This window comes from Microtus ochrogaster, linkage group LG1, assembly GCF_000317375.1.
Source record: "Microtus ochrogaster isolate Prairie Vole_2 linkage group LG1, MicOch1.0, whole genome shotgun sequence".
Lineage (NCBI taxonomy): Eukaryota > Metazoa > Chordata > Mammalia > Rodentia > Cricetidae > Microtus > Microtus ochrogaster.
Window position 1 is genome coordinate 56,029,695 of NC_022027.1, and position 13,111 is coordinate 56,042,805.

The 13,111-nt window shown below is 42.2% G+C and overlaps 1 protein-coding gene across 9 annotated transcripts in view; it reads right to left on the bottom strand.

Moving 5' to 3' along the window:
• Znf644 (zinc finger protein 644) overlaps window positions 1-13,111 on the bottom strand; it is a 67,200-nt gene that overhangs the window by 10,960 nt on the left and 43,129 nt on the right. For 3 of the 9 annotated variants that reach the window (XM_026785010.1, XM_026785009.1, XM_026785011.1), the window contains exons 4-6: window positions 4,540-7,553; window positions 3,758-4,363; window positions 1,908-2,030 (exon numbers count right to left, since the gene is read on the bottom strand). The exons of 2 other annotated variants lie outside the window; for them this stretch is intronic. In XM_026785010.1, the coding sequence (XP_026640811.1) occupies window positions 1,908-2,030; window positions 3,758-4,363; window positions 4,540-7,553 (3,743 nt within the window). The remainder of the gene's footprint in view (window positions 1-1,907; window positions 2,031-3,757; window positions 4,364-4,539; window positions 7,554-13,111) is intronic. 4 more of the 9 variants (XM_026785012.1, XM_026785014.1, XM_026785013.1 and 1 more) reach the window with 4 other exon arrangements.

A 13,111-nucleotide genomic window follows, 5' to 3' on the forward strand; every position in this document is an offset into this window, starting at 1 on the left:
GAACGCTGGCCCCCTGTGCCCCTACGGCAGGCTCTATCACCTGAACGCTGGCCCCCTGTGCCCCTACGGCAGGCTCTATCACCTGAACGCTGGCCACCTGTGCCCCTATGGCAGGCGCTATGCCGTACACACTGTTCTCCAAGGGTTGCTGTCGCCAAGGGCCCACCACAAAACTCATTTCAAAGCCAATCCTGTCGAGAGAATTACCAAGGTTTCTGCCTTTGAGTGAGAGTTGCTTTAAACAGTTTGAAGATCAAAGCTCTGCTTCTACTCAACAGGACTGAATGACAGTGCCAAAGGAGAAAGCACTCAGCCAGCATTTTCAGAGCACAGGAGTGACTTTCCCAACGGTTTAGGAGCCCATTCAGCACCTGGCTGAGTTCACTGGCACTTCTAAGAGTACTATATCACCAAAGCTGAAAACAGGCAAAATACTCATTTATAACATGCAACCTACAATTGCACTCTAAAAATAGATCATTTTAAAAATAAAGTCTTTATTTTTTGAAAAACAGGTACTGACAACGAACTAATGTTGAAAATCTTTTTCTCATTTCTTAATTATGATGGGCTGGTCACTTTAGAAAACTGGGTCCTTCTTTCTAATTAGACTCATATCTAGACTCCACTAAAATGTTCTCCACTTTAAAGCTGCTTTCATTTTGGAATTATCCAACAGAAAGACTTCTTGTATATAGCAGAGAATAGCGCCTGGGGACAGCCTATGTAGGGCAGTCTTGGTCTGAACCCCAGTTGTGCTATGAGTAACTCTCCAAGTGTGGCCAGATAACTCCGGCTACAACAGGAAGAAAGCCTAGACCATCAAACAGGCTGTCCCTATGTGCCATGCTTGGGAGGGCACAGCAGGGATACAGACAGTGACTTCCCACTCTCACCGCCTCCTGTCTTCAGTGTCTACAACTGCATGATCAAAGTGCAGCTGCGTGAGAACTGAACCCTCACAGCCAAGCTCTGAACAGTAAACTAAAGCCAGCAGTTCTTCTCCTTTTCAGACAGACAGTGCTCCGCCGTCTGCAGATAAAGTCAAGAAACAGAGTGGAGAAGCAGAAGACACGGCACACGGCACACGGCACACGGCACACGGCACACGGCACACGGCCAGGCCACAGATGTAACCTGCAGAACATGAGGAGGAACAAGAAGCTGGGCAAACAACTACTCAGGGAAGCAGAAGAGCAAGAGAACTTAGAAAAGATTAGAAAAAGGATCTTAATAGAAAAAAAGTATATTTTAAGACTTGAGAGAAATGATAATTGCTAAAGCGGGCAGTTTGAAGGAGCACAAGCAAAGAGCAAAGCATTTCCAAGGTGTGGGAAGTGCACTATGAGCAGATAAGCCGACATGCTCACAAGCATCAGTACAGAGACTGCTGGCAAAGCTGGACCAGCCAACCAAAACCAGCACAGAAATGTGAACTTTAACACTTCTATTTGCATCTAGGTTTAGGAACCCTAAATGAAGGTGAGGGGCACTAAAGGGAAAATATTCTCAAGACTTTCCCCCTTGAAGATTCAATCTATACACTAATGAGTTATTCTACATATTTGAAATTTCACTGTGAATTCCTTTCCTAATAAAGCATCTTTTCCAAAGTAGCACTTTTGTCTTTTTCATGCTTTTTAACCAAAGAGGTGTCTTTATTAAAATCTATTAATAAAAAAAATTGGAAATAAAAAATAGTATAGTTTTTAAAAGAACAGAATTAATATAGACAAAGTTCACCTCCGATGGGTTATTTTCTCCTAACCAATCAGCATGAGTCAGATGAAAAGTCATCACTTCAGTGCGTGTTCAAGTGTTGCTTACCAGGGGGGCTCCAGCTACCGTCTAACATTGGCACCAGAGCACTGCACCAGGCAGACGTGTTGATGTCTGTTCACACATACCTGTGCCCGTCACAAGGGCAGCACTCTTCCTTCGTGCACAAGCGCGGAAGTGGCTGGACAGGCTAACAGCACTTGTAGACGTCGTATTGCAATGCACACATGTTCTAAGCTTCACAGGCACACCTATCCTTCAAAAAAAAACACTATAATCCAGTTCTCACTTCAAAAAGGGAAATTCTCTTAGCTTAATGTGTGTAGAAAAGCACCACAATAAAGATGATTTTTAAAGCGCTCGTTGAGTTGGCTTAGCTTGAATTAAGGAAGGGAGTTAAGGGTTAGCAGTTGGCAGTTAGTATTCAGAGCTGGGCCGTGCTCCTTGGAAAGGTGGTAGGCGGCCTGACCTCTGAGCTCCTCAGGAAACACCCACTGTCACTTTCTGGCAGATGTCTGTGTTACGCAGATCATTTCTGAAGCCTACGATAATTCAATCTTGTGATGTGAACAGCACAGTTCTGCTAGGAAAGTTCAAAGCTTACAACACAGCAATAGAGAATGACAAAGTCTAGTGGACAAAGTGGTAATCAAAGTGTTGTGCCCACAAAACCGTACAAGGCACGACTAAACTCGGCTTTCCAATGAAGGCTGGAGAGGAGGTGGTAGACACAACATTTTATTCAGGGCATCTTATGTTCATTAATCTAAATGCTCAATCAATAATGCCAAGTCAATGATTTGAAGTTTTTTGCTAAAATCTTTGTGCTAAATAAATGATCAACAAGCCAATACCACCACAGGAAAGGAAACATTGAAAAAATAGAAACTCTAAACTTTTCAGACAACCCTTACTTCAGTAGGTGTCCCCAACACTATCATGGTCACAAGAAATTCTGTATCATGGTGAACACAACTAACACGCTCTCTGTGCTTCATCCTTCTTAAAAGGAGAAAACTACGGCCTTTGAAAGACTCTTTACTTGAAATAAAGCAGTCTACTATCCAGAATCCTGCATCAGAGAAAGCATTGTTTCAGGCTATTAATATTCCCCTAAATCAAAATTACAATACAAATATTAGAGATATTTAGTGCTTGCCAAGAGGTGAATCAGAATTACAGTAATTTGATTCTTTACTAATCCATGGGCCAATTTCTATTAGCTAAGACACGTCAACTGGGGCTCACATACACAAACCTTTCAACACTCTTAACCTCAAAGCAAATAAACCCAAAACACCCTTCTAGTGTTTGAGTATAAACCAGACACATCCTTTCCAATACATTCGAAATATCCCTTCAACAGAAACTTGGCACACCAGCACTGAGAGAGGCACCTGCTCTGCTGCAGAAAAACACAACTGTAAAATCCAAAGGCCACGCAAATTTTGTTCATATTGACTACAGTTCTCAAAAATCACACCATCCCATAATACAGTGAGCTTCCGAGAGGAGACGCTTGTTTGGGTTAATGGCAGCGGGCACCAGTCCTTTGGTCTAAGAAGTTGTTCTGGACTGCCTTGCCTAAGCAGCAGACACCAGCAGCTCAGTTGTGAAAACAGCCCTCTGCAGCACTGGCAGAGGCGTGCCAGGTCTTCCCTTTCAACAGTGCAGTGCTGATACACGTCAGCCTCCCGTATTACAGCAGCGCCGCTGTTCCCAGGTCAGCTGGTCTGGTGTAGGGGTGTGTGTGCGTGTGCATGTGTGTGTGTGCATTCTGCTTTGTTTCTCGACTTACATTCAGACCAAGACATGAGGCAGAGACTCAGTGCTGCCGGGCATCCACCTCGGCCACAGCAGAATAACAAGTGTGCGCTGCGAATGTGCAAACGGAAGATGCTCAGGAGGCACTGCCCAGAGGCTCCAGCTCACAAAGCCCTCAACTGTGTTCAAATAACAGTCACAAGCGTCCTCTTACCTGAGTGCACAGTCAAGTCCATTTTTTGTGGTTGATACATCAACGGACTGTCGTCGTTTAGTGGAAGAACACATTTCTGAACAAATCTCTTCCTTGCCGTCTGGTTATGAATCTTCTGAGGAGAAGGAGCAGAATTCCTTTCGTCCCCCATCCTTTTGTTTCTAAGAAGTTCTATCAGTGTAAGAGACTGGTTCTTTCTTCCACTGGGCAGTTCGGGTTTTGTTTCGTCACATTCGTTTAGGAAACTCAGGCGTTCTTCCTCTGAAGCAGACACTGACAGAGCCTCTGTCTTTAGGCCGTTACGGTATTCGTCGAGAGGTAGAACATCCTGAGACAGGAAGTCGTCCCCTGACGTGAGTTTCTGAGCTACGAAGGGTCTGGGAATGACGCGACGATTGTTCAGGGCCTTTAAAATCTTCTCGTACTTCTCTTCGTTCTGCATCATCTCGTTCAGAACACAGATCGGAGACTTGTGAGCATCCCACTTAGTTTTCCCAAGTCTTTTCAGATGGCCTCTGACATGATTTGATAACCCAATCTTTGTGTCAAACCAACCACCACAGAGCTGACAAGTGTGTTCAGAAGTAGTCTCAGCCTTCTCTACAGCTAAAAGAGACGGTTAAGAGTGGCATCAGGCTCTTTCACAAATCCCCACCAATGAATTAACTCTGAAATAGGAAATTCTGGGATTTCTAAGAAGGACCAAACTCAAACACAATTTTCAACTCCTCCGAATGTCAACACATTTATTAGGCCCCAACTGTCTCCACACGGGAACTTACCTTTTCTAACGCGCTTCACAGGCGTCCCTGCGCCAGCCCTTTTGAAATGCTGCATTTTGTCGCTTGTGGCTATTTGTTCTGGCGACACGACATGGCGGGCTTCATAGCTCAATCCTGCTCTATGAAGATGCCCTCGGACGTGATTTGACAGCCCAACACCTGTTTCAAATGTGGCTGGGCAGTAAGGACACGACTTCTTCTCAAGGGACAGATCAGTCCAGTGAAAAACGGAGCCATGCTTTGACAAAGGTGTTTCTGCATTTTCCAAAGGCTGAGGGTCATGTATCTCACGCAAAAAGCTGTCAGTGCCACCATCTTCATAATACTCAAAATAAAAGCCCTCGTCCTGATTGTAACTAAGGGCAGCACTGTCCTCAGGACCTTGGCTTTCCATCTTGCTTTTAAATAGAGGCAATAAGTTTACATGTTCTTGACTAAGACCACTGTAGGTTTCTTCTTCCACGGCCTGTGTAGTGTAGTCACCTAGCTCAACATTATCCCAGGAACTGTCATCCTCTGTCTCGTAACTGTCTTTCTTTTCAGCAGAATTAAGCTTTTGCAAAACAACAACAGTCATTTTATGCAGAAAGTCAGGATACCTATCCAAGTCTTCTCCACCAGAACTTTCCTTCCTGGAAGCCTTAACTACTCTTTTGACAGCCACACGCCTGTGATCTGGTCTTTTGGTATCTGGGCAATGAGGGTCTGAAATAAAATTATTATGAGAATTATTTGATGATGAAAACAGATGTAAAGAGTTTAATGAACTAACCTCTTTTTTGAAAGGAAGTGGGTATGATTCACCTGATTTTTTGATCATCCTGTAGTTTTCATACTTGTGTCTATATAAATAACTGTTTGCCTTGGCATTAGACTTTTCTTTTGCTACTTGATGGAGATACTTTGGCTTTTGGTCAGTGCTGCTTTTAACCGTAACATCCTTGTGGGGAGAGCTGTTTGGATTGCACGCGTTTGCACCAGACTGGGCAATACTTTTCCGGGCTTTCTGTATTCGGTGTGGCCGCTTATGAAATTTTGAAAAATGACTTGATTGTGAGCTTGATGCAAATGTCCGTTTGACGTCTTGTTTTAAAGCAGAGTTCTTTGGAAACGTGGCTGACTGTTGTCTTACTAATGGCTTAGTGCAATTGAGATCTACAGACTCCTCAAGGGCGTTATTTTTTCTTTTGTCAAGTCCAAGGGGATTACCAAATGAGTCAACACATGACGGGGAATGCAAATACTCCATGTGCTTCTTCAGAATACTTCTGGCTGAAGTAGTAAAGGGGCACATTTTACACAGGTACGTAGCTGGCTTTCTGGATGAACCTGTAACAGAGTCTTTGATCAAAGTCTTTTTCTGTGTTTTCCTCTGAGTTGCATCTGAACTGACGACAGGACATTTCACTGCGGCTCCGTGGGCGATGCCCCGATGGCACTCCAGTTCATTCTCCGTGACCGCCATGAAATTACACTCCTCACAGCAATAGTACCTTTTGTCCTTCTCATGGGTCTTAGCGTGCTGCACGAACGTCTTCGGGCAATTGGTACCAAACACACACTGAGGACACTGCAATCGTGCGCTTCGTCCTTCATCTTGAAGTTCTTTCAATTCCCGGATTTCTTCCATCAGCTTCTGTCTCCTCTCCTGGTGAATGATCATATGCTTCAGCAGTGAATTGCGGTCCCGAAACGTCCGTCCACATTCTCTACAAGCATATGGTCTTGGGACGTTGAGGTGGCGGAAGTGACTGTTGCCGTCTAGATGGTACATCATATGCCTGTGGAGGTGCTTTTTCTCCCTGAAGTTCACATTGCACTTTGTGCAGGGGTAGAAGGATGGCTCCTCGGCACTGAAGGTGGCAGGTGACTCACAATCACGCGCTTCACATTTCTTTTTCAAGGTATCTGACATAAAAGTGCGAGTGTGAACAGGCGAACTATCTTCTCCACACTTATCTGAGTTATAAACTAGATGCTGGAAAGTGTCCACAGACTCCAGGTCATCAGCAGATTCGGACTTCACTTTTGATAAAGCGTATTTCTGTGCGTCTGTTGCTTGTACCTCCTCATTTTGCCCTACAAAGTCAACCTGTAGCATCTTTGACTTACTGGGTACACGATTTGCATCACTGAAACAGTCCTCTGTGTAGCGAGTGATTCTGCTGACGTCCATTTTCCGCTTTCTCTTCTTCTCTACACCTGCCACTTTAGGATGGACCGGGGCTTTATCCACCGCTTCTTCATTCGTCATAAGAAACTGAATAAACTCTTTCTGGGGATCCCAGTTTGTATCATTTTCTGGCCTAAATCCATCTGTACCTGAGGAAATCCCTGCCAATGCACCGGCACAATCACCTTTTGCCAATGCATCTTCACTACCCTCCCCCACCTCTACTTGGTTTAGTAAAGTGCTCTCTGACTTCACACTATTCCCTACTGAACTCGGAACATCACAGCCAACTAAAGCAGAGGTAGGTAGTTTTTTAATGGAATGGGCTGTATTCTTAGTATGTGCTACATCTGATAACAAAAACACAACTTGGTGCTGACTTGGTTTTTGTGGTGCAGACAGCTGAAGATCAGCTGCCACCTTCAAAGCTGAACAAGATTCTGTTGCTGGCTGATCCACAGGCTGCCCAGTGGTTAAAGAGACACTACCGTCATTCATACTGGAAGTCTTTGTTACAGAGGAGTGTGAAACTGGTCCATTACTTGCTCCTGTAGGCAAGGTCAAGTTTTCACTAGAGGCAGCAGGAGCGCCGGCAGGAATAAACAAAGCAGACTGGCCTCCACTTAAGGCTTTTTCTGATTTATCCTCCGGCAATTCTTCAGACAGAGTCAATGAGTTGTTTCTCTGAAATGATGCCTGACAGTCTTTTGGTTTATGAACTCCACTGTCTTTCTCTGAGATAAAATTGCTGTCATCTTGGAGTTCTTCTTTAGCACCATGAGTATCGGTGTTTATCTTCAAATCATCCATATTGTTGGCAAGATCATTTAACACATTTAGTCTAGAAAATGGAAAACAAAAATTTAGATTTGCATGGAAGACAAGCTAGTGGCATGAATGGAGAGCTGGACGTGCACATTCTCACTGGCTTTTCTTTATATTGAAGACACTGATAATTTTCTAGGAATCAAAATCATTTCAAAGAAAATGGAACCACTTTAAAAACTTTTCAAAGCAAATGTTGTTGTTTGAGCTCTCTAGAAATTCTGTGTTCCACACACAGACCACCTCGGGAAATGCAGCATACACTCACACAACATCAACGAATGCATTACACGCTGAAAAAGTTTTAAAAATCATGCATAACTTTATAATAAAAAGAATTCTCTGGCTTGAACAGACTCACTAAGGACAGTTTCTCTACACAATAGAACTGGAGTTATCAACTGTTGTAAAGAACTGTCTTGTCACCTGGCAATGCATTCCTGGAGCAAAGTAACAATTATTACACAGTAAATAACTTTATTTAGGTCAAATATATTATTTGCAATCAATATAAATGGCTTACCTATGTATAAAATAATAATTTTTACTTCTAAAAAACTTAAAACTGTTTTGCTGTAAAGAAAGTGTTCTGTCAAAATTCTACCAACTAGAAAACTGCTTTATTCATAAGATTCTAGTCATCCTTTATTCAAGTTTTCATTAATTATAAGTTACTAATGTTAAAATTAATCAAGTTTTATGCTAAAATTTCATTCAGTGAGATCTCAAATTCGAGGCATTCCCTAAAAGCAAAGCAGTTACAGCATTTATAATCTGACAAAGTGCAGAGACCTAAAGCTTTGTTACAATGACTCGTCATAAATACTTAGTTATTTCATTCATAATGCGGACTGACATGTCAGAGTGCTGTTGATCATACACTGAGTTGTTCTAAGAATGAACAGAGTTTGAAGAGGAAGGAGGTGGCTGTGAGCCAATCACATGCGGGCATCTACTGCCCACGTCACAGGGCTCTGAGGAGTGGACACAACCTGGCCACCAACATGTTTCACAGAACCACACGGCAAAGGTGCAAGGCGGAGTCTGTTAAATAAAGTACTAAGTGTTGAGTAAGTAGAAATGCAATTATAAAATCAAAACTGAAACAAAAATGACTTTTTCCTATGAAGCCTAGACATACAATTCCAATACAAGTCCTACCACGGCTCTGGATCTGGCGTCGGCTACCACGGCAGCAGCCGGGAGCACGGGCTCATGCGGGCGCTACCTCTCACTCAGCGCCCGCTATGTGCCCGGCACAGCTGCAGTTCTGACATACAGTAAACAAAACAGACTTCGTTTTGATTTGCAGATAAAAATAAATCCTTCACAATATCTTTGCAGTATTTAAAACTGGACAGTGAACAATACTATTTTAAGTCAGCAGGGCTCTAAAATTCAATCAGAAACTAAGATATTTTACATAACTTTCAGTCGGAGTGTAAATTTCATGCTTTATAGAACATTAACTCTAGCACAAGAATAAAAATCTGTAATAACTGTCTCATTTCATAACTTACAAAACATTATTCTTTCAACAAAATATTTAATACATCAAAGATCACAAACAAATATCATAAAAGATCTCTTTGGCATTATTTATACCAACAATCATGATTCCTTCTCTCACACACTTCAGAATTCTGCTTTGAAACTGGCAAACTTCCACAGTAATAAAAATAGACTTCCAATAAGATCATATTCAACGATATCACCCCAAAACGGTGCTAATGCAGCACCCAGCAGGAGGCCGCAGCACAACCCAGAAGTTAAAACGGCAGCACATAAACACGTGCGGGGAAGCGGGAGTGGGGCTGGCGCTGTCCTCGTGCCCATTCCTGATGCTTCTTGCTGAGATCAGGACGGAAGGAAAAGCCTCACTATTAACTACCGCCTCATAAATCTGAGAATGACAGTTCTTAACCAGCCTGGAAGACACTCTGTGTTTCTATTTGGTGTAACCACAGAAGTAGACAAATATATGCTCAGCCAGTCTGAAGCCTGTATTAGCTTTTCTCAACAGGAAGCAGCGTTGCTAACGAAGTGGTGAATTCAGTGTTAATGAGTGGTACAGCCTTCCCCGTTCTGTGCCCACCCATCTGCTGTGGTGTTAGAGGTGACGATGGAGCAGCCGCTCTCCATTTAAAGCAGCTTCACTGGTGCCCCCTGCACAGCAGGGGAACAAACCGCGAGGATGTCATGTCCTTTCGGAGGCTGCATCCTTGTTACCAAAATGGCTTAGTAAGAGCCTCTAACTTCATATTTGGAAGATACCAAACCAAAGACGTATGAAAAATACATGTGTAAAACATAACTGGTCCACACAATATAGCTAGTTAAAAAAAAGAGAGAGAACTGAATTACACTGCTAAAACCTTTACCAGTCAGTGTTTCCTTATGTACACATAGTAAAATGTGGCAAATAGTTGTGTTTATGAACAACTAACATTTGCCTAGTTGATCCTCACACTCTATTCTGACTATAAAATGCTCAAGTATTTTACACGACTCCCAGGGCACAGCAAGCAACACTGCGTCATTCCTCGGTCCCACGGGTCATCTGCAGGAGTGACGTCGAAAGTACTGGACTATAAACCAAGCCTGCACTTTTCCAGACAGTTCTCCAGCACCTCTATATGGACGCAGCAGTTTGTCACTGGAACACGGAAGAAACCGATCTGGAGATAAGCCATATTTATTCAATTTAAGGAAGTTAATCAGTGCTAGAGATGGCTCAGTGGGTAAGAGCACCGATTGCTCTTTCAGAGGACCTGAGTTCAAGTCCCAGAACCCATAGAGCAGCTTATACCTGTCAGTGTCCAGTTCCAGGGGATCCAACACCCTCACACAGAGAAACATGCAAACAAAAACCAATTCATTAAAAAGTCATATATAATTATATAACTATACATAATATATTATAGTATGTATTATAATATAAGATATATGTAATATATATTAAAAATAAAGGAAGCTAACATTTAAAACATAATATAATGGTATAATATTTAAAAGATTTCAATGTATAAGAAAACTTGAATTTGATTAAATCAAAGTACACCTTAAGATTCTTTAAAATAATGTTTAGATGGCACTATTAAAATCCTTCTATAATCATAGAATCACAGACTCTTCCTCTTAACTGAATTTAAGCGTGTTCTTTAAACAATTCATCCACTCTTCTTCCAGCTGCAAATAGGGATTAGAATCTCCATGAAGCGTTTCGGCGTCTAGAGAGCATAATGAGCTCTGCAGCTGTACCCCCTCTAGTTACACTGCAAGCAGTGCAGAGGTCAGAGCTGTCTTCAGAATGACAGATCATCACTTATGTGCCTCCAGCTAGGCTTATTGTCTCAGAAATCTCAAACATCAGTATTTTTGCAAACTATCAGCACTTGCTATAACACCCTCACTACACTCCATCTTGAGGTTACTCCAGAAGAAACGAGGTGATAATTGCATATTAACATAATTATTCTGTAATCCCTCTGAGCAAGCTTCCTAGGTCACTCAGTGATTCAGATTAGATACAACCTTCCTGTCATCAGATCTATGCTGTCCACTTTCTGTTCATGAATAATTCTTTTTAGATAAAAATTAGCTTAATTTCATTCTCTTATGTACATTATTAATTGTATTTATTGCAAGTAGGTTAACATTCTGTGGTTACTTTTTACATAATGCCAACCTTTGTCATATAGCATAATTTCACATAAAATGTAGTATAATTCTGTCCTCATTCTAAGTTAGTTCATTAGTAATTGTACTACACGGCTATAAATAAATTATAATGCTGCCCACTAGCTGAGCTCCAGCCAGGCTTTCTCAAACCCTAAGTTCATTTACATTAGCCCTCGAATACATGACAACTTCAGCCAGCAATCTATGAGACTGGGTCCAGAAGAGAAGACCATTCACGAAACTGTCATCTTAACTACAAAATAAATCCCAATTAACTATATTTAAATCACTATAGTAGTTAAGTCTATTACAAACCTAATTCTCACCCAGATTCTACTAAAGACAAAGTATAATACATATATTACAAAGTATATCACAGAGACAAAGTGTATTACATATCACCCAGGTAATATCTTAATGTGGGTGTCACACTGAATGGAAATACTATAAAAAGTGAATAACACTTATACAAACAGAGGTTAACACTAACCACAATGCTATATAACAGCAAAGAGGCAAGTTAATCTGTTTAGCCTCACAACCCACTCGGTTTATAATCTACACTACCTGCCAAAAACACCGAAGAACAGAACCCAAGGTTGAAGATCAGGAAGACAATTTCTAAGGTCCTCTCTTACATGTACAACACAATTTAATTTAATTACATTACTAAACTGCAACACTATTTGGAAATAGAATGAAAATTTAACTACTGGACTCCAAACACTCTAATTTCACAGTTACTTGGAATAATCTTTTAATAAACACTTGTAACATGTTGACACAATGACCCTGGGTTCTAGGTGACTAACACATTGAAACTACAGAGCTAGCAGGAAACCTTTCAAGAATCCTAAGGCCAAATGGCAAAGACACAAAGATAACTACAAAAATATGATTGGGTACAGGCATGAAACTAAAGCAAATCATGTAAAAAGGTAAATTTGCAGTCTATGTTTTTTGTTAGTAACAGCCCAAGGCCCAATTTAGTGCATGTTTCTCTGTGTGTGTGCTGTGTTGCGCATGGCACAGATGTGCACGTCAAAGATGGCGTACAAGAGTTATTTCTCTCTTCCCACCATGTGGGCTTGGGGGAAGGAACTCAGATCTTCAAGCTGATAGCAGACACCTTAACTCGGAGCCGTATCACCAGCTCTCTTTTCCTCATCTAAGAACTAAGACTCATCAGGATTATATGTTGGTATCTGAGGAAATGTGCATCTGGTTCTGCAAATGTGACAAGACCCAGTTAGGGAGCTCACAGGCCCCAGGCCCCTGAACTCACTGTTATTATTCTGCTAAACAGACATAGTATCAGGCTGTCCTCTAAAATTTATCTCTATACTCAGAGATTAGAGCAGTTCTCCAAGTAGATGGGGCTGACAGAGAAGCTCGCAACTGCTCAGAGTGTGAGAATCAGCGTCTGTGAGCTCAGCCACAGACAGAACACCCACGTCATCACCACCACTTAACGTCTTCACGGTCAGGGAGAGAGGACCACTGCACTCATGCACTGTCTGCACAAGACCTGTACAGAGACAAAGCGAGTCAGCACTTACGCTGAAGCGTCTTGACAGATGGCGGCTTCTGTGAGAAGAGTCAATTCTCTTTAAATAGGTGGGCCCTGGCAGGTGGATCATGGTAAATGGACGACCTCACACTCTTAAACCAGATTCAGTGGGGGTGGATCTAGGAGTTATGAGGAGTTATGAGGAGGAGAGTATTATGATCAAAATACCTCTCTGGCAGAAATGTTCTCATCTCAGCTGGTCTTCAATTCATACAAAACTGCAAAGTAGCAGGGCGGTGGTGGCGCACGCCTTTAATCCCAGCACTTGGGAGGCAGAGGCAGGCGGATCTCTGTGAGTTCGAGACCAGCCTGGTCTACAGAGC